Here is a 22,583-nt window from a genome sequence, read left to right on the forward strand (position 1 = left end):
TGAAAACATAACCTCCTTAGCAGAGGTAATAAAACCTCCACCCTTTTATCAAGGAATTGTAACCAACATGAATAATAATAAGAAGTGTTTTTAGAATATCTAAATAATTTTCTGTTGCTCGACTAATGAATTAACATACTTTGTATTCACCTTGTTGTCCAGGAGTTTTAATTTTACCACTTTTACCGACCACATTATTAAATGTCCCCCTCTGCCCATCCACTACAGCCACACAAGCAGTGATAAACATAAAAAGAGAGAGAGAGGGGGGTGAGTTTAAGGAAAATTACATTTTTTTATCCTACATCAGAGAGAGTGAGAAATAGAGACACTCCCACACTGTCAAACACTAAAACCCAGAAGAAAAACATGCAGTCTGATGACATTGGACCTGTGATATGTGACATTGCTGAGATTGCTACAATAATAATTTTTTTGAGCACAAGGATTCTGTCACGATCATCATATTGTTTTTTTCTTGTGGCATTCAGCAGAAAATCCACACGCACAGACTCATATTATAAATGGCCAGTCTTTGTAATCAAAGTATCCTTCGTGGACATTTGACAGAGAGGTGAGTGGCTGCTTCATCCCCTCGTGGGAGGATCCCCTTGGACAGATAAAAAGAGAAGGTAATCCTCTTGTTTATCCACTGCAGGGTGTTATAAGTGGGTCCCTACGGATCCATCCTGAACCCTCATAGTCCTCATCCACCACCCACTGCTTCTCAAGCCTCTGTCCCCTTTTCTGCGATGTACCCGCCGACCTGCAGGTGGACTCTCAATTCCAGGATCTTTTACCTCGAAGAAAAGAAAAAAAAAATTGTTGGAGATTTGTTTTATAACAACTTTAAAACTTTAAAACCCTCCCCATTGTCCCAACTTTGAGAAACTTTTAACACAACTATATTTTTCTTTACAAGCTACTGCTTGGTCTGTCCGGCCCGACGGCAGGAATGACAGGGAGTGGAAATGAATGTGCCTTTGCCTCCACAGCGGCGACATGAGGAGCGCATCACAAACGGACCCGTATTCACTGTCTCCTGCAGGCGCCCTAGTCTACCGCCTATGTCCTCTGTGCCAGGAGCCGCCCATGAATACAATATATATTAAAACAAAATAAACTCCTGTACCGAGCATCTGCGGCGCTGTGAGCGCCAGAAGAAGAAGAAGAACTTCCGGGGGTCAGAGGTAAGCGTCGCAGTTTGAAAACATGGATCCCAGCAGAGTGGAAGAAGGTAGCTGCTGTTTGCTCTCACACGTCTATAAGTTCAGTGTTTTAACTTTAAACAAGTTAAATTTGTGAGTCGCTGTAATGCGCGTAATTTCCTGTCAGCGTAACATGAACTAGCTGCAAACTGTTAATGGGTAAATTACATAAAACAGACAGAAGCTAGCTGTTAGTGCTAGCTCCTAGATTAGCCAACATTTGTTACCAACATGGACTATTTAACTGTATTTAACTTTAGCTTTAATTGTCTTAACGGTGTTTTTTTGCTTGTACCGTTCATATTGAATTGATATCAGTGTTGCTAGCGGACAGGTACAGCCTATTATTCTCTCGTTTTATGACATGCTTCTAGTTTTAAAGCTACTTTGACGGATGTGAAGCATTTGGGGAGATGTGTTGTTTTATAACCAATAACATGTGTGTCGCTGCATTGTGTTATGAAGTTATCTGTATTTAAAACACTGTTTTCTCTCTGTAAGTTTGACTGTAGCACACCTTACTGTATGGGGCTAATAACCATTTGTACCCTGTTGTTATATAGGTATGGATGGGTGTCGTTGTTTAAAATGTAATTTATGAGTTTTAATCCTACTTTTACAAGCTGTGGAGTTCACATGACTCAGGAAGCCAATGAATGACAAACAACACAATCAAACTGCGTTCTGTATTTTGAGCATTCATCATGTTTACAAACAAACAAGCAGGAGGCACTTACCCGTCTTGGTTATAGTAAAATATAAAGATATCAACCAGGTTGTGATAACTGCTGTGCTGGGATTTCTTTTTGCAGCATCCGACAAGATGAGCGATGATGGAGAGATGGCATCTGTCATGGGATTCTCTGGGTTTGGTATGTGCAGCTGATCACATTAAGTCTAATATTTCATGTGCCTGTTTTATTACTCATGTTTGTATTCATTGACGATATGAGTCATCATCACAGTCATTGATTCCTTCCAGGTAAGAAAGCCCGGACATTTGACCTGGATGCCATTTTTGAGACGACCCGACGAACTGCCGTTGAAAGGAGTCAGCGTGTGTTAGGTGGGTGTATCGACAAATATGATAATGACAAGCTGTGTAGTAATATCAGTGAGAGTGTAATCATGCTTTGGTGCATCCTTTAGAGGAGAGAGAGAAGGAGGACATGGAGGAGGAAGGGGAGAGCTCCAAGTCCGTCAAGCCACCAGTCAAAGCTGCAGCTGCTGCTACCAGGTAACCGGTTATTTCTAAGCTGTTTGAATGAACACTGAATTACAGTTTAGTCAGGCTGCCACTGTCATTCATGTTTTTGCTCTGTTTGACATATTACTTTGTATTTTTTAGTAAACAGGAGACTGACAGCAGCAGTGGCAGTGGTTCAGACTCTGACTCTGACATAATTGGGCCGCCAGTGCCTGATGAGCTTGTAGGACCGCCTCTTCCTCCAGGTTACACAGGCAGCACGGCTCACAGTGATGATGATGATGATGAGGCAGATGATGAGGCAGATGATGAAGATGTAAGTCGGAAATGACCAATTAAACAGTAATGACTAAAACATTACATTACATTACATGTCATTTAGCTGACGCTTTTGTCCAAAGCAAATTAAATTTTTTGTACACTCAACATTTATGGAAAACCTTCCATCTTTCCTCCCGCTCCTTCACACAGGCCTCTTACTTTGTAAAGCGCAGGTGTTACAAACAACATTAATAATGCTCTATTACATTGAAGTGTCCAGTACACTTGTGAGCCAACACGTACAATGCCAGAACCCTGAAAATTAAGCTTCTGAACAAAATTCAGCCATGAATTGATTTTCCTAATTACACTTGTGATTTTCCTTCTGTGACATTAACACATGTCTCCTGTAGAATATACTTGTTAAGGCTCCAGTCTTTACTGTATTGTGCTGTGATTTTATGTTTCCACCACTAGATGGCAGCACAAGTAAATACAAGTGAAATACTCAAAGACTGCCTATAAAAAGTTTCTCTATAAATGAAGCCTAAACTACCATATGCTTCTTAACAGTAATTCTATCGTGTATTTGGTATTTTATTTCAAATGTATGTGTTTTCATACCAGCTAATATGTATCTTCATATAAAAAAAAGGGTTACTCAAAAGTGTGGTGATTCGTTGTTATATGTTGCAGGCTGTGACCGCAAATCTTCTAGTCAGTAATTTGCAGCAAACTACTTTTTTGTCACAGAACCAACTAAAGTTAGAGTTTTGTGTGTAATTGAATCTTTGAGTGAACTTTAACTACACACCTAATCTGTACTTTGTGCCGCAGAATCCAGTGAAGAAAATTCCAGACACTCATGAGATCACTCTGCAGCACGGCACCAGGACAGTAAGAACTTCTTTCTTTCAGCACTCAAGTCATTATAATTGTGTCTTGCTGATCTGCATCAGTTACTGGAATTTTGGCCAAGGTGACTGAACTTTGCACAGAATTTTAGTAACAAGATTAGCAACCAGTCTGTTTTTCTTCCATGTGTCAGTGAGTTATCTTTGTCCTCAGTAAAGAGATGAGGTGGTTCCCAGATCCTCTGCTGAATGGAGTTCATATATTTAACTTAATCCCTCATTACAAAAAACAACCTTCTATTTTTGCTTTTATTTATGCAATATCTATTCTGATGCATTTTGAGGAATTATTAGTACACTGTGAAAAACATGTGGCAGTTTAACCAACCCTCTGCAGCTGATTTGGTTCTTTCGAACGATAATTTACAAATTAAATTAGCAGGTTTATTAGTTGTCTTTAAGTTGTAAATAACCCAACTGACTGCTCAGGTATCGGCTCTTGGCTTGGACCCGTCTGGAGCTCGTTTGGTGACGGGCGGATATGATTATGATGTTCGTTTCTGGGATTTTGCTGGGATGGACCAGTCTCTGCAGGCCTTCAGGTCCCTGCAGCCCTGTGAGTGGTGAGTCAGTTTCTGAGAACGCAACATGCACAACAACACAGTTGTTTAACATGTGGCTAATTACTTTCATGCAAACATCCAGTACACTCAGCGTGCCAAAGTGTACACATATACACAACCACACATTTGTTGAGCCTCATTGAGCCTCATGTTAACTCTGTGACATCCTCTCTTTTCATTCAAAATGAGCCTTTCAGAAGCAGATGGTTGAGATATGTGGGTGTTTGTGTGAATCTCTGTGTTTATTCTGTGTTTCATTGAAGCCATCATCAAAGATTAGATTCTTATTTGATTTGGGGAACTGGAGGGCTGAGCTGGAGCAGGCTTCCCCTTATTAACAAAAAATACACGCTAAATTAAATGTGATTGCATTGAGATCCAGTAGCCTGTTTGGTTTACTAACAAGCTGGGATTCATAGAGAAACCTGCGCTGTTGAGGTCACTCTTTCTTTTTCCCGACTCAAAAAGGCAACAATTGAACTCAGTTTACTTAAATAATAAAGAATAAAGTCTCACAGTTAAAAACAGCAGAGCCTTACTTTCATTTCAGCGATGGAACTTTTTGCTCTCTGCACTGAAATCCTGGTGCCTCATCTACCCCCTGCTGTGTTAATGCTATTTGATATTGACCTGAATTGCTAATCTCACTCTGGTTAAGTGGTCCAGATAGTTATCTGTCTCTTCACTTGCATGCACCGCTGTGCAATGTAGAATGATACCAGGGTTATTCAGTGTATAAATTGAAAACATTGAAGTCGCATTCATTATGAAATGCACAAAATACATCTTTCTTAAATGTGCATGCCATATGCTTTTAGCGTGATACATATCTGTAACAGATTTTTATTTTGTTTATATTATGTCAATGTCACTTGTTTCATAGAGTGTGTTGTTGTTATTTGTTCCCTTGCTTAGTTTAAAATGCCTGGATGCTCCGTTCTGCGTTAGTGTGTTTATGTATTCCTTGTCGTAGATCAAAAAGACCAATCATCAGATGAACATCAGATGCTGTGCTGTTTTGTTCCTATAGCTACTTGTATCTCGTGCTTGTCCTTGACTCTTGTATAACTACATTTATTTTTCATGCAGAAGTCTTGTACACTTACAGTTCACAGATGGCTTGCAAACAAAACATTTATCAACACCACAGAAAACCAATCTAAACGGATTTACTATGTCTTGCATGTCCTCTACATATGTATCCTCTCTGTGTGTCCACTCAGCCATCAGATCAATCACGTGCAATACAGTGTGACCGGTGATGTCATCCTGGTTATATCTGGTAACGCACAGGCCAAGGTGTTGGACCGTGACGGCTTTAATGTGATGGAGTGTGTGAAGGGAGACCAGTACATTGTGGATATGGCTAACACCAAGGTAGGCAAAAACATGTTTAATATAATAAGTTTGTCAGTGGTGCTCACATATAATTGGGATTCATTATAACTTTGGTCTGATTTCATAGTTTTGTTAAATTGTTTGCATTGATTACAAACCACAGCGTCATCACTATAACCGCAGTGAGCCCCACAAGGCCAATAAACATGAGTAAAATCAAGATGTAAGTCTTTAAACTGAGATGAATGTTTACAACAGACAGCTTGGGTAATAGTTGCACTGTTTCTCATTCTGGGTTTGTTTAGTTTAAAAATTGTTTGATATTTCTCAAATTTTCCGACTATCGTTGTTTGTCGATGTTAACCCGGACTTCAAGGGTGTTACCTATCGAAAAGATGTCCTCAACTATAAAAAATATGGCCAAGGTTTGAAGTAGCCTGGAAGTAATCTTAAAGATGTGTGATCTATATCATATTTATTGCAACAGCAGCCTGCCCAAGAGCAACTTCTAAATCTAAATGCAGGCTGGATCTCTGCTCTCCTGCTCTGTGGGTTAAACCTGCCAACAAATAATGGTAGCAAGGTGTAGCTGTGAGCTGCTCTGTTATATGTGATGATAATGGTCTGTGCTATGTGAACAGCCAGGGGGAGAGGACCACCACATGCTTTCAGGCCTGTTGCCGTTCATCTCTTTTGCTTATACCTGCCTCTACAAAGGAGAATCTTAATTAAGTGTCCATGTTTGGGTTTTTGCAGAGTTTAAGAAAGCTATATTGGTGGTCACTAACCATCTGTGTCAGCTGCAGCGCATTTAGACATGGTTTATACCACCCATATGAATCACTGAAAGTGAAGGCCCATTGATTGCAAGTAGTGTTTTCCTGGTTGTCCTAAATTCTTGTACTGCTCAGTTCCAGCTGGTGCAGTTTGGTTCAATGAAAATGCGTTTTGGCAGGCTGACAGCGTCCTAGGCGATCATTTGTGTTGCATGTGATAATTAAGTCCGTGCCCTAACTCAGCCTCTGTTAACAGACAATTACTTGCCTCCCACTCATCACACTGTGCGGAGTGATTTGCCACACATATGCATGCAGCGAGGTCTTTTTGGGTGAACAGTCAAAAATCAAGACAGAGGGAAAAACCTTGAAAAGCAGCAAAAGCCCAAAAAAATTCCAAGGCAACCAGTTTGACTCAGCCAAATTGAGACGAGGATCTCAACTCAGAACTTCACCATGAAGCAACAGAAAGATACCACCCAGTGTTCTTTATTATTATTATTATTATTATTATTAGATTATTATTATTATTACATTATTATAACATGTCATTTGGCTGACGCTTTTGTCCAAAGCGACTTACAATTATTACACTCCAAAGGGGCCATTTAGGGCTTCAGTATCTTGCCAAGGACACTTCGGCATGCAGATGGGAGAGGGTGGGGTTTGAACCGGCAACCTTCTGGTTGGAGAACCACCACTCTAACCAGGCCTGTCAACAGGCCTGTTCTGTTGACAGGGGGCGACTATGAAGGGATTAGGTTGTTATCGCTGGCACTAAATTATAGGATTACTCAATAATCAACACCTGCTGCACACTAAATGAACACTATATAGAAGTAATCCTATTTGCAATGAGATTTTTATATTTTCAGTAGATTTCCCTGTTATATTCTCTCACTTCTATATCTTCACGAGAGTCTTAAGAAGTTTCCAGCATCTGTTATTGCAAAAAACAACGTTTTCTCGATGAACAGAAGCAGTTTGGGTATTGATTGGTTTCTCTCTGCACTGTGGGAAATATTATGATTTCAGCTAACTAAAGATGAGTGGTACTACCAACTGATCTTCTCTTTCAAGTTGGAATTCATTCCTTGATGACTCATTTGATTCATTGACTGTGCAGCTCCACCTCGTATTGGATCAGCTGATCCTTTAAGTGCTCCTGAACTAAAACTTGACAATTACAGAAACCTTTGTAGACCTATACTCAATGCAGTTTCCAGGAAGCCAAACAGGACATGCCAGTATTAGCCTCACTTAGTCTGTTTTTGTTATCAGGAAGGACTCTATTCTTTGCTTTGTTTGTCATTAATATGCTCCTTATGTGTTTACTGTTGGTATGAGTGTCAGTCTGCTTCTCTTTAGTCATTGGCAATTTGTTGCCCTAAACTGTTGAGGAAAAGGAATCGGATTCGTTCAGGAATGCTGCAGCTCCTTTAACTTAATCATGGTGCTCCTGTTTTTATACTGATGTTACTGCTAAGAGCAGAGACACAGCAGAGTCATTCTCAGCCCATAGAGATAGGATGTTTTACCATCAAATTTTACTACTAGCAATTTATAACAAATCCATTTTAGTCGGTAAAAAGCAACTTATGTAGTTCCTATTTATTGATCATTGAAGTGGTATGTTTAAAGTGTTTGACAGTGAACAGGCAGGCCACTCTTCCCGATGCCGAATACCAATGGCATTTGGTTTGACTTCTGCTCATGCAAGGCTGTGCTTTCTTAAGCATCCTGTCAAATAGCAGTATGTCATGTCTGAAGGCTCTTCCTCTCTGACCTGGCAGTCAGTGGGGGAGGCCTCTCTCCAGGTTGTTCCACTCTGAAGTCATTTGTTATGAGTAATTCTCCACAGGACTTCTCTAGAAGGGAAAATGTCTAAAAGTCACTCGTTTTCTGTTTGAAGCTGCGACGCTGCACTGCTCCAGGGTTCAGTCGCTCAGTTGAAAGATGACCTATGTCAATGAAAGCCAAAAGTCAAGGTTACAAAATGATCGAATTAAATGTCATTTCCTGAAGGAAGATTCCTTTAAGGTCAAATCAAATGAAAAAGAAAATGATTGTTTCTCCCTGGGAGCTATTTAATCTGACTCTAAATACAGGCCTCAAAGTTGCCTTGTAGTCCAAACAACAGAATCATTTAAATGTATTGTCACAAAAATGTTTTAATGCTCTGTTCAAAATGTAACAATGAAAAACAGCTTACTTCCTTGCCAATTAATGTTTATTAATTTGCCTTCATTGGATCCTATTGATGGCCAAATCTTACAGATAAAGTTCAAAAAACATTTTAGGGTGAATGTGAGCAGATTTCTAATCACCACTCTGCTCTTTTCAGGGCCATACAGCTATGCTGAACTGTGGCTGCTGGCATCCAAAGATGAAAGAGGAGTTCATGACCTGCTCCAATGATGGGTGAGTTGATATAAGTGTAATCAGAAGGCCGTAACAATTTACCTCTGTCTTCCAACTAACTACTAACCTAGATAATCATGGTTTAATCCTCTAAACCTTCTGAAGGGGAAACAGTCATGACAACGGCCTCAAGAGGCACAGGCACATCTGTGTGTTTGCTGGTCGTCAACCATTAAAATGTGTCCAATAATAATTATTTAGGAAATCTGTAAGGTACCGTAACAATATCTACCTCATAAAACAGGAGATGCTGTGTTTACAAGCTACTATCAGCAGAAATGATATGCTGCCCCGTCCTATCTACATGTGTCTATCTGTTTCTGTAAATAATTGATTTAGATGCATTACCCCATACGAATTAGCATGATGTGGTACAATGACACTTTTTTTTTTCTTTCTGGGTTGTTGCATATTTAACAGTTACATTCATTGAGACACCTCCTGAATATTAAGATTCACTTGAATGACTGAAAAGACTATACTTTGGCCTCCTTTCTGTCACCAGCCTCTCATCCAGACTCTGGAGACAGTAGCTTGGCTTCACAGCCTTGATACAGGTCACATTTCGACTACGGACATCGTCCAAGTACAGCCATTCAGTTTAGTTCGGAGCAGCACTGCAACATCACTCACTCACTCGCGCTCTTTTTTTGTTCCCCTTAGCAAAGTTTTCTGTCTCACTAAAAACAGCACTCAACCAGTTTGGCTGCGGAAGCTATAACCCTTTGCTGTGTGTACAGGTGTGTGCGAGTATTTGTGAGTGAGAGCGCGGTGATGAGTGTAAGTGAGTGTGACAGGCAGCAGTGCAGAAATCCAGGGCTATCATCATTAAGTGGAAATAAGGGCCCGACTTTGCGGGCCTCAGCCCAGTGTTTACCAGTGTTCCTGCTCTCCCAGATGTGTAGGCCGGTTTATTTAGCTCTTACTGAGGCTCTGGAAATCCTCCCCTGGCACATTAGCTCTGGGTGTCGCCCCTGGCCAGCTCACTGGAGGGGAGCGCACAGGGAGCCATTCACAGGCAGAGCAGCTGCATGTGAGGAAGGTTCACAGCAGACGAGCAGGTCTGCAGGAACCTCAGCGATAAAACGAGGGAGCGATGAAGAGAGGGAATGCCTGTAGTGATTAACAGGTGGAAAAGATTTGTCCTTTATCTAACCATTATATAATCTACCAAATTGAACATGTACTGTAATAATGTGAACTTGAGTACAGGGGTTATCCCAACAATGTGTTTTACTTTGCTTTGTTGGTGGTCCCACTGCCCCTTAAACTTCTCACGTCTTCAGTCCCCCCTATTCCCCCAATGCCGACAAAATGTAGCTTCCGGGGTTTGAACAGGTGCCAAACATACAGATCACGTTACTAAAATCCTTGTTTCTGAAATGTGGTGAGGGCCTGGCCACAGCAATGTTGATTTCAATGTTCAGGATTTTAGCATACATAGGTTTTTGTTTAGTTGCATCAAGGACAGTCCCCGCATCTCTATGTGAATCCAACCAAAATGCAATAGGCTGTTGGCCGATTCCATCCAAGATATGTGGAGTTTCCGGATTTTGCTCAGCAGAATTATTCTGCATCTTGAAACAGGGCCCAGGACTTGATATGATTTAAAAACGATCTTCAATTAAAATGATTATATGGTCCAATTTCTCATTTCAGTATTAGCAAAGTGGGGCTTTGTTGAGTGTCAGTCTATCACATTCAGAAGTCATAGTTGCTCACTCCTCCTCAAGAATAATCGCTTCCTCCTTGTTTTCCCACAGAAATGTGGCTTCTGGCTTCAGTAACTAGCTAGAATGTCAGCCAGTGGTATCCAAGTCCAAATACTCCATTTAGAAAGTCATGAGTCGCATAATTTTTGTATTGCACAACTTTTGTAGTGAATTTAAATTGTGTTGGTGCAGCGGAAAAAATGTAGTGCAGCAGCTGGTGCAACTAATGTAAAAAGTGAATCCACATCCCAGAACTACTGTCTATTGGGAACAAAATGGCCTCGTCCCCACTTTCTGTATGCTGGTCCACTTCGGTGCCATCGTTTGAATAGATATGTTGTCTGCTGAGGCCTCTTGAGAACAGACCAGCAGTCGGCCAATAGCACCAGTGGGTGCCTGCTACTGGCTGCGTCAGCTTAAACATCAGACCAACACCTCTGCCTTTCTTCTGTGCCAGCCTAGTTAGAGATTCTTTGTTGTGTTTATGTGAATGGGTTATTAAGCATGATCACTGGACCGCCCAGCACCTTAATTAAAGATCCCCCCAGTTGTGTGGAATCTCATTCAGAAGAACTGCCTCCCAGCTTGTTGAATGATTTCATTAACCCTGACATTTTTCCTCTGAGAGGAGAGGACTTGGATGAGCGGGAAGTACTGATGAAGCAGTTTGAAAATGCAGCAGCAGGGTGGTGGTGATTGTCCGTGCACACAGAAGGGTTGAAAGAGGCTCGAGCAGAATTGGACTTGAGTCAGTGAAAAGCATTTACTGCTCAGGGTGGTGTGAATGTGTCAACATTTCACATTCTTCTGTCATTCTGTTCTGAGAGTTTGTGCGATTGTAAAACAGCACAGTGTTTTCCAACAATATTCATCCAGGGCTGCCCAATGTGTAATAAGCATAGAGCCACTATAACCAAGTCTTTGCTGAAAGACTGGACACCTGTTTGAAAAGCGCAGCTTTATTTCTCAGAAAGTGAAAGCATTCTGTGCCGAGTCTAGTCCCTGTGGAACTATTTCTTTGGCAGGATTAAACTTGAAGTAAACTGAAATATGACTGAGACTTTGTGTCAATGGTGTATTTTGGGACCTGCAGCCTTTTCTAAAGAACGGAATCTTAAACACCAGGCTCTCAAAAATCCCTGAAAATTTGGTTAAAAAAACACACACAGTGCAATGTAATTACAAACTGTAACTATCCTTGAGGAAAACTATGCCGTACTGACTTTAAGGACATGACATCCCTGATCCTTGGTTTGTCATGAAGCCTCAAGAGAACATCCAATAATTCACATTCTGTTCTTTTTGTGGCTGAAATTTCTGCCACTGCAGCAAAGGAGCGGACAAACGGCGACTTTCTAATTGAGCACACATGTTACTTCTGTTGAGGCTTGGGACACACTTGCGCATGTGCACATACAAAAACACACAATTTAAAGAATGTATCCTGGAGTTTGAATGCCAGGGATTCCCTCCATGTTGGCCTGCTGTCAGCGCTGCAGCTGGACTTGGATGTGTAGCTGTATGCAAGGAGACACAGAGAACAACAAGGCAGGTCCTCTTTACTGATGAGGAGCAAACTCTTTGTCTTTGTCATGTGCTCCAACCAAACGCATGATGTGACACATGTGCTACATTCAGGAATTATCTATGGAGAGTGTCCACAGCAATAGGAAAAGACAAAAAGAGTGTGAATAAATCCCAGTATTCAATGGTTCTCTTTTGCACAGGGGTCGTTTGCATCTCTGTTTTAGGTGTTGTTAAACTTTATATATATCATCATTTTAGACAGTTCTCATCTTATGTATCCTGTGTGTCATAATAAGTTATTTCATGACATACTGATGTTATCAAGTTAGTAGATTACCTGTGTCTTTAGTTACATCTTTTGGGCGCCCTGAGCTGCTTGACAGAGCAAGGATGAAGAGTGAGGACAGACACTACAAACTGTGTGCGAGCATGTTGGGGCGATTCACATTATTTTGAAACATCAGGTTCATCCACAGTCCAGCGCATCTCTGTTGCCGGCCTTACAATGCAACCGTTGCATATCCTGCCCAAGAATGCACATACCATACCTTTTAGGGAGTGCATTTACTCTTCTTCAACTTACAGCCATGACTGAATTTTTGACTGACACTAACGTCTGGCTCTTATGTGTGTGTGCGGGTTTCTTATCTAATTGGACTGAAAATCAGGCCACTTCCTTGTGGAGCCATTGCTTGATTAAATCTGAAGAGCTGTCTTGACCTTTTACCTGTACTGTACTGTGTGGTCTCACCTGTGCTGCTACTTGGAGCCACAGTAATAATGTTGTGAATTTGCTTGGATCAGCATCTCTGTGTATCCACAGTTGATGACCCCAGTGTTTCTTGCTTGAATGGCACCGTTCAGCCTCTTCTCAAATCCCCTTGTTATTGCCCCACTTTGTCCTCTTCAGCTGTGATGGAAGATGGGGCATCTTTTCTCCTAATCCGCTTTTCCCATAACAGGGCCCCAGTTAGTCAGTCAACCGGCCATCGGGCAACACAAACTATAGGTCCATTGCTGGAATTTGACCAGTAAACAACCTTATTCAAAACTTGTACCCCTTTCTTTTTGCTCTTTCTTCCTTATCTCGTCATCTGGGAAAATAAGCCTATAGCAACCATCACCCCCACTAGGCCTATAACCTGAGAGACAGATAAAATCTGGGGCCTGGGAAGTTGTCACTCCTCAGTTGATGTGTGAACGACAGTGCTACCTCGTAAAGTGCACATGCATGACTGAGGCTGTATGGGTCTCATTTTTATTACATTCACCCCACAGTCTGAAGTGTATGAGCAAGGGAAAGGGGGGCTGCTGATTGAAGGGAAAACAGGGTTGCAAGAAAGAAAGGAGGAAGGTGTTGCCCTTGAATGTTTTTGGATGGTTTCTTTATGCTGCATATGAATATTTTGACATCTCATGCTTTCTCATAATAACCTTCCCAAAACACCCACCTCCTGTGAGAGAGTAGGTTGTGAGACTGCCCCAGATGTTTCCATCTGGAAGAAAAGGTCAAACCTTTATTGGGTGAAGCTGCACTTCATTTTTTTTTATTATTGAGTTTTGTTACTCTAATGGGTGATGTAACGTTTTTACACAACCAAATTAGAGGACCACATATTGGTGCTGACAGTTTCTCCCTCCCCACCCTCTTCCCCCTGTCCTGACAGGTTGAGAGTGTGCAGCCTTCATCCCGGTGGGCTTCGTCCTTTCGGCTCTATTCCACTGACAGCCCGCAGTGCCATGTTTTGGAAAGAGCCCTTACGATAAATAGCATTCCACGTTTTGTCGAAAGCGTCTTGACAGGTGCCCACAGTCTTCAGTAAAGAAAACCAAAATCTTTGTGTGAGGCAGCAGGTGGACCAGTTTGTCATCCAGTCTGTGGCTACTACAGAGAATTATTCACACTCACATATCTGATTATTTAAACATTTAACTGTACAACGTAGAGGCCCCCCATGTTGTACTGGGGGACTTTCTTTACATACGTGGCTTTCGCAGTGTTTCCAAGAGAGAGGTTTTCTGATTTATGAACAGCTTTGGTTTGTGTGGATTTATACACAAGTAGGCATCAAACAGAGTTTTATTTGACCCTTGCCAGTTCTCACTCAAACCATATGTCTTCAGCTGGCATTTGTATCACATTGTTAGACTTATCCAAACACAGTTGAGTGTGTGTCTGTGACTTTGTATGCAGCCGTGTATGAATCTTTGCCTGTCTGTTAGTAGCAGCCCTGCCTGTGTGTTTATACTCCTCTGCTGACCTCGTGACCTGAAGGTCATGATGATCACAAAAGCAAGCAGCAGGTCACAGACTCATTTGGACACACTCTGTCTGGCATGAGTGTTGGTTGTAGGTATGTGAGAGGTGGGCTAAACATTTTTGTGTCTAGTCATGCATTTCAATAAATGAATTTGGCGCTTTACATATTTTAAAAGGGATGTCTGGTACCACTATGCACCTATATTAGTTTTTACATTTGTTTTTTTATTTTTGATTACCACTGAATCACATTTTTTGTTTTCTGATGATTTCACAAAGGTTTAAAATGAAAACTGCTTGTAATAGGTTAAATCATCTTCTTCCTCCAATGCTTTTTATGTCCTTCACCTCCTTATTTTAACAGTTCACACAAAAATGTCTGTATTTTGTTGTGTTCTATTCTGCGTATGATAGAAGACTTGGCCATACTACCTGCCCTAATTGTGCAAGTATAAATCTAACTTCATAACCTGCTTGAGTCAAAATTGCACAATCATTGTTTAAACACAAGTTTTCAGGGATGAAAATCAAAATCTGTAGCCTCCAGGGATTATTGTTTTGGGTGCATTTGCTGAAGGTTTTAAATGTTTTATTTGTACATATATGAAAAGTCTACACCTAAAGTCCTTGCTCGCAGTGGCCCAGCTTGTGTAATGTGTTCAACAGATGTATGAGAAAATCTGAATTTCATGGAAGCTTCAGACATGCCTGTCAGACTGATCTACTGTTCTGCTGTTTGCTAAGCCCTCACCCTGCAACACATAGCTGCCTAACCTCATGTTCAGATGAGGTGAACATGACTGGGTCTCACTGTATCTCTATATGATTTTGATTTATTACAGTGACTGATAGTGTTAATGACCAAATATGTTTTGAGGGACTGATATTTCATGACTGATTCATGGCAGTTGGTTAAGGATAAATTCTCTGCATGTCCACAGCACTGTGCGCACATGGGACGTGAACTCTGAGAAGAAGCACAAGGCCGTGTTCAAACCGCGCACCTTCCAGGGAAAGAAGGTCACACCCACATGTTGCACATACAGCCGTGATGGGAAGCTGATAGCAGCCGGCTGCCAAGATGGCAGCATCCAGATCTGGGACAGAAACCTCAGCGTGAGTCTGAAAACACACACAGACACACACACATACCAGCCATCACAATGTGTAAACAGCGTGGTTGTAAACGTAGGATGTTGCTGTGGCCTTGGTTACAGAGTCATGGGATGCAGGTCATCCGGTCACAGGCCAGAGAGGTCAGAGGTCAACAAGTCACTAACACTGACCAGAATTCAAATACCTGGCTTATATTGTCCCTGTTAACCACACTGTCCAGTTACATGACACTGAGCTTTGTTCAGAGTCTCTCTTGTTGTTTTGTAATACTTAAGATACAGAAGACAACCATGTCAGAGGCTCTGTGAGGCCGGCCTCTGTGTTTTAAAGCTAAATGCTAACATGCAGATGTTTACAGTACTATTTGTTGTTTTCACAATCTAAGTTACCTGTAATAGGATGCCAGCATTCACTATCTGGCACTTAACACAAAGTACTGCTCAGGCTGATGGCATTGTCATTAGTATTGTTGGTATAGATCTTAACTACCAGACAAAGGATTTTTATCTGATGATGACGCTAGAGAAGAAGATAAGGGAACAAATGCATGTTGCAAATTTAATGGAAATCATTCAGCATTTACTGAGGCGTCTTAGTTAAAATCAGGGGATCACTGAAGTGGTGGACAAACCCAAAGAGCTGAATCACTAGCATGACACAGCAGATTATGTAACTGAATTATCTGACGTGTGATGATTGAGTTCGGTTGCACAAAAGTTGGTGGGAGGCCCGATCACAATTTCCCTCTGCAGATTTTCCACCATTAGTTAATGAGTCATTTGAGTGATCAAAGTGTTTATTCCATTTTTCAAGGTTCACATTGTTGAGGTAATAGTTGATCTTGGCTCATTGGAAGCATTTTTCTCTCTCATTTGGCTCTTTTCACTTGAGTTACTTGACAAATCTTCATTGTGGAAATAAATGACTTCCATTCCCCTCAGGAGAACGCATTTTGTCATGAAGATTTTCTGAGGAACTAAACGTTACATCACTGATGGTTGGTCTTTAACTAATGCTTACCTGTCTTCCCATGAGTCTGTCTTCCTGATGCCTGTCACAGTGACAGGGTAATGGCCGTAGAGGGATATCACTTGCATTTGTTTCCTGATGATCATCTTTTGCAGATGAGGTTTGATAGTTTATTGCTCACCTGCTTTTTAACTCACAAGACGCACCTCTACAACAGATGGAAAAAGGAGGACAAACAGCTGGATGAATGTGTTTCTGTTAAAGAACATGTTTTGGGGACTTGCAGCACTCAAAGAAGATTTATTACAGGTGTCATTCCAGCGAGGTATTGTCTTACATTATGGCTCGCTCTTTTGTAAATATGGTTTCAACCTTACTCACCTGGGACTCTTAAAACACTATGGACCACCATTTTAAGATGAAAAATAAAATTACAAACACAAATCACATAATACTGCCTGAGACAATCAGGAAGGAGAGGCGGTGGTCTAGTGGCAGAAACTTGGCCTATGGGCAGAAAAAGTCTCTGGTTCGTCTCTGGTTCGACTCCACGGAGAAACAACAAAAAGACGAACCTGGATTGATCTGTCCAAAAATCCAAGAGGAGTCTCCCTACCCTGTCTAGTGCCCCTGAGCAAGGCACCTTACTCCCCCAACATCTGCTCCCCGTGCGCCGTACATGGCTGCTCACTGGTCTGTGTGTCCTGCACCAGATGGGTTAAAAGCAGAGGTTAAATTTCCCTACCTGCATGAGTGTGCCTGTGCATGTCTGTTCATGTGTTTGGGACAAATAAATGTATCTTAATCGAATATATTGACAATTAGGAGTGAGTGTAGCTTAATGAAGTTCTTCTGGCCTCAGTGTTTTGGCACATTTCTAGGCTCATTCATTTGTTCCACTTCATATCTTTTCCTCTGTCCTGCACCATATGTGGACAAAGTTGAATGCTTCTGTTATTTTAGATGAGAATAGAGACAGTGACAATAAAGCTGCCGTTAGTGAGTTGGAACAGACAGAAAGAGGGGCTTATCCAGATTAGTCAAATGAGAAGTAGGCTACACAATAATTACTCCCAACAGTCAACTTTCAAATCAGAGAACTGGAGATGCAGTTAGATTCGGGGGTGGTTGTTTTTTCCGCTGCAACTGTGTATATGCTTGAATAGATTCCGTTCTCCACTCACCCATCTTTCTACCCCAGGTCTGCTCGTAGCGGCAGACCCCAAGTGATTGGGTTGAAGCTCTCAAAATATATTACCCCTCCTTCTCCAAGCTAAATATTTACCCTGCGTCCCATAGCAGCTTACAATAGTCATGTCTCTTGCCTGACCACTGGAGCCTGTCTTGTCTGAATGGCTCAAGAATTTAGTCAGTGCCCTCTGCACTAATCAGCAACCTGTGCCGCTGACTCAAATTCACCCACAACCCTAAAAAGGAGTTGACCTCTCTGTGGTTTTACCGCAAGCTCCCTCCCTGATTCAAACGAAGCCTATCTCCTGTTGTATCTCCGCTATTACTCATTCCAGAATATGCAGGCGGATCAATCACGATCAATCACGTACATGACCTTGATCTCGAGCTCAGCCCGAAGAGAAACTATTGAGGATGACACATCGTTCTCTTGAACCCTGACACCGGTTGATTGATCCTGTGATGGGAGTCAAGTATGGCTCTTTTAGTGGACTGCCACAGAGAGTGATTGCATGCTCATTCTCTGACCAGAGGGGTCGGTGCCAGAATTACAAGACTGCATTTAAATGGTTGCCAGGTAATGTGCACTCCGCATTGTGCATTGAGGGTGCAGGTCTCCGTTCCAAAACATTACCACAGAGACCTGAGGAATGCTATGATGTCACTGGTGGACTTAGATGTTTCCAGACTTCAAAGTGGGAACCCAGAAGCAGTGGTTTTTGATAAACTACACAGTGGGGGAGTGTTATCACGAGAGGACATGTCAATCTTTCTCTTCTTTTCTCTATATGCTCTGTAATTGATACTTCGTCATGAGCAGAAACACAGATCCCCCAGAAGTTCTTTGTGTTTTCTGAAAATTTTATCTTGATCTTTTTTGATATTCTATCATTTTCCTTTGAGTCCATTTTTAATGAATTAATCAATAATACAGAATACTTTTTTCTCCACTCTAGCTCTGCTTCTTGTTCCAGTCAAACATAAATTATTGTCGCCTACATAAACTGATCACCAGCACATCAGTTAGTCAGCGGCCTAAAAGGATCTTTTAATGCGACTCTGCTCAGTATCACCGTTAACTCTGCGGGTCATAAAAGATGGGCCTGTGGGAGATTAAAACACACACAGAAGAAAAGTCCAATGAAAATGTTTAGGATTTGATAACCAGCTGGAGTACCTACACACCATGAATCTGTCTTTGTGGAAGCATTCAAAGAGCAATTAAACTGGTCCACCATGCTATCTGAAGGCAGCTTTATCATAAACATTTACAACAGACCTTAGTCCAGCAGAAGATTATTCCTCCTATCATTCCTTTCCACATGTGGAGTCACTAAAGGACGAGGAAAAGATGCTTTTCATCAAGGTATTCTTCAGCTTTTAGCTCGTACTCATTCCTTTCCTGAACAAAGACCTGGAAACAACAACACTAGAGAATCACATTTTCTACACAGTGTGTAACATAGACATAGAGATATACAGTTCCTTTAATATAGTCCACTATTGAATTATCCGGACACTTAATCCAATGTGATCCTCTAACACATGGCTTTACATCCCATCGCCACTTGTTGATTTCCATGAAAGATCAGAGCAGCTGCTGTGGACTGCGGTTTGGCCACTTGATTCTCAGAACGAAACAAAGGTCAGAGTGAGATGTTACGACTGACTTTACTGTGGGCATCACAAAGTCTTTCAGGTGTGCGGCTGTAAAACTATAGAAGTAGGAGACATGCAGTGCCGCGCCGTATTTATATTGCGATACTCGATGTGGTCAGGAACAGTTGGCCCTGCGGTAGATTGCTGTCATAGTCTGCTGAGGATGAAACCCAACGCTGTGTTCTTTCAGCTATTTATCAACTCCTGCTGCTGAATGTGTGTAGATGTGGATCAGGTGCAAGTGTGTGTCAGTTTGCATATGCATGTATGTGTGTATATACAATTTTATATAGTGCTTTTTATATAATTTTATAAGTGCTATACACCTACACCTGTTTAAAACATTCTAACACAATTATGACAATTTATTCAGAGACTCTTTGGCCGGAGTGAAGGGCACAGCTCTCGGAGGATGTCATAAGGCGTGAGAGAAGTTTCAAACAGTGTATGAGAGTCTGGTTTCACAAACCGGCTGTGTAGATTATCACAGGAAGCAAACACCATGGCATCTGCCAGTGCCAGCCAACATCAGGATAGAAAGTAAACACTCAGGCTTTTCCAACTATATGATCTAGAAATAGCTGAAGTGGGTGTATGTTTGCAATACACAGCTTGAATTACCACAAGCCACCTAGTAAAAGCACTACTTTCGATGTGTACCAGCCCTCCCATTTATTTGGTATTTCTATTATAATTGGTTGTTCTCGTCTCCCTTGCCTCATCAGTTTTTTTCTTTTCAATAATTTCCTCTGGGCCAGGGTAATGTCGACTCCTCACTCAGTTTGTCTGTGAGCAGGATATGTTCTTAAATATATGTCTGTAAAAGCACGCTGCATTCATCTTCAGTGCAAAAGAGCCAGATTGAACCCAGTGTAGCGCAGCATAACAATAAAACAGGGGTTAAGACATGGTATGTGTTATACGCAGATGGTCTCAATCTTACAAATAAAGGAATCAGATGAAAAGAGAAACAATTAAGTAGAATGATTCATCAGGGGAGACGAACGAAGCTCATAACTTTTTTTACCAGATGACCTGAGGAAACTTGTGACTATGATCATAAAGAAGTTGTTTTAGAGAAACAAAGACACTCGCCCTACAGGGACTTGCATTTTCTTACAAAGTAGAAAATGAACTGTCCCCTACGCTAGTCCCGCTTTTTGATTTGCTTCTGAGCTCCATGCAAAGCACATAATTCATATAATTACAAGATAATTGCTCATTAGCATAACCTTCTGGTCATAGTTCGTTGATCCAACCCACCCAACCTACTTGTGCCCACCATATATGGATTATGATTGTATAAGCTATAATTAAACAGCAGTGGCAGTAGTCACTGTGACTGCATGATTGGTGTCTTTGTTTTAACTCCATCATAGAAAGCCAGACTGTTCTCTAAGCTCAGCCTTTTATTTTTTATTTAAGCAGCTACTCATTTGGCCTGAGATAGTCTATACGGCCAAACTATTCCACAAGATTAGAAATGTTTGAAAAAATTAGATAATGTACTTTTTTACTTTAAATTGACCTTTTGACTTTCTTAACCAACTCAATTTTAGCGCAGCAAATAAAAGAACAGGTAGATAATCAGAGATAACAAATGAGGAAAATGGAATTGAGTCAAAGGTGGTATACGATTAAAATGCTGATGAAACGAAGCAGACAATTATCCCCGCTGAGACTGTAGAGGCTTAGGGGCTAAGGCCTGAAAACCTTGAATCCACGTTATCAAGGTAACAGTGTTATCTGTCTCGTCCAAGTTATTAACTCCCCTGCATTTACTTTGGAAGTGAAGAATGGCCTCGTTTCCTTCTTGTATCATGACGACACATCACTCATTCACCTTACACGCCACTCTGCCCTGCTCTTTTTTTTTTGCCAGCGTTTCTCTATTTTGCTCTATCTTATCTGTCTTCTGCGCTCATGGGCTCACTTAAGATACCTTATCCTCCTTTCTTGGTCAAGTGTTGCTGCAATTCCCCTTTTCAGTGATTTATTTGCATTCCTTTGAGGATTAATGAAAGTGTAGCTGTATAAGCCAAGGTTATGTTTGTTTGAGTGTTAGCCAGCCTACTTTTCAGACTCTTGCTTCACCAGCGTCTAGTAATGATCGATCTCTGGCTCAACTCTGCTCAGGTAAAGCTGCATGAGGCACTGGGGTGAAAATGTGGAAGGGAAGACATTGACAACAAGCCATTCAAATTGTGCTGAAGCAATTAGCTGATTAATTCATTTTAGACAGTTGATTAATCATTAAGTTAATTCTTGGGCAAAAATGTAAAGACGACAATATGTAAAAAGTGCCACTTGATCAGACACTTAATTTACAGTCTGGACTGATTTGGACGAATCAAAGAATTGAAAAACAGCATCATTGGCTCTTGAAAGCTGTGATGCATTTTATCAACTAAAAGATGAATTGATTATTTGGAGAATGTATGTTCCTGATTTCCCTGAAATCCAGAGTAAAAAAACTAATATAAAATTGTATCATTGCTTTTGACTTGTATGAAGATTCTTATATAAACCTGTGGTTAGCTGGAGTAGCATGAAGTTAAACATAATTTTACTTATTTGTTGTCTCCTTCAATGCGGTTTATTGTTCACAAATTGCTTGTGCAGCTTATTTCTTTGGCCATTTCTGTGTGTATGTGTAAGAAAATGATTGATGATCAGGAGCTGGATTATTACCTGCAGACTTGGCTCTCGCATATCTGTGCCACCGGAGAACTCCTCTTACATTTAATGGCAGTGTGTATCAAAAACAGCTACTTGGATGAGTAATGGAAATGCTGGTTTCTGCAGAGGATGCCCGGCTGCATTAAACTTTTATGCCAGAGGAATTTAGACAGACACGTTTAGGGGACATTTCTCACAGATTTAAATAAAAATGTGGATCTAGTGAATTTAAATGTAATCTCAGAGGTGGACTTTTGGGCGAGGAAATGCAACTATGTGACATTCTCGTTAAAAATATAACGTCTTGTAGATAAAGCAAATGGAAACTGTTGTTATGAAGACGGAACGAAAAGGTCATTCAGTTACTGCAGTGTCTGCTACTGAAGCAAAACATTGGCGGTTTCATAGTATAATTCATCAGGAGATTGTAAACTATTTTTTAATATAAATTATGTGTAGTAAGCACCGCAGCGTGTTTATGGAAACTGCAGTAAAAGCCAGGAGTGCACTAGTTAATCATTTTCATGTGTTATTAATGATCGATTTCATCTGGTTATTTTTTTTATGTCTCCGTAATGCTCTTCAGAGTTGCTTGTTATGAATATCAACAGCATATAAATAAACTTGAAACTGTATTTGCTCAAGCATGTCTATTTTTGTCACTTGCACAACTCTATAATTAGACATAAACAGGAGTGACCCCTGTACTAGACTTTCACTTTCATGCACATTAGGCAGGACCTGGATCTGAGGCTGCAGCTGGGTAACACATAACTTCTGAA

The 22,583-nt window shown here is 41.1% G+C and overlaps 1 protein-coding gene across 1 annotated transcript in view; it reads left to right on the forward strand.

The window, feature by feature from the left end:
• Positions 1 to 1,168: 1,168 nt before the first annotated feature.
• Positions 1,169 to 22,583, forward strand: part of LOC133975090 (WD repeat-containing protein 70) — a 34,789-nt gene continuing 13,374 nt past the window's right edge. Inside the window, exons 1-10 of the mRNA XM_062412973.1 lie at positions 1,169 to 1,237; positions 2,021 to 2,080; positions 2,191 to 2,274; positions 2,358 to 2,445; positions 2,557 to 2,731; positions 3,514 to 3,573; positions 4,020 to 4,153; positions 5,377 to 5,530; positions 8,612 to 8,688; positions 15,129 to 15,303. Of these exons, the coding sequence (XP_062268957.1) occupies positions 1,213 to 1,237; positions 2,021 to 2,080; positions 2,191 to 2,274; positions 2,358 to 2,445; positions 2,557 to 2,731; positions 3,514 to 3,573; positions 4,020 to 4,153; positions 5,377 to 5,530; positions 8,612 to 8,688; positions 15,129 to 15,303 (1,032 nt within the window). The 5' untranslated portion in view covers positions 1,169 to 1,212. The remainder of the gene's footprint in view (positions 1,238 to 2,020; positions 2,081 to 2,190; positions 2,275 to 2,357; positions 2,446 to 2,556; positions 2,732 to 3,513; positions 3,574 to 4,019; positions 4,154 to 5,376; positions 5,531 to 8,611; positions 8,689 to 15,128; positions 15,304 to 22,583) is intronic.

This window comes from Platichthys flesus, chromosome 19 (genome assembly GCF_949316205.1).
Source record: "Platichthys flesus chromosome 19, fPlaFle2.1, whole genome shotgun sequence".
Taxonomy (NCBI): Eukaryota; Metazoa; Chordata; class Actinopteri; order Pleuronectiformes; family Pleuronectidae; genus Platichthys; species Platichthys flesus.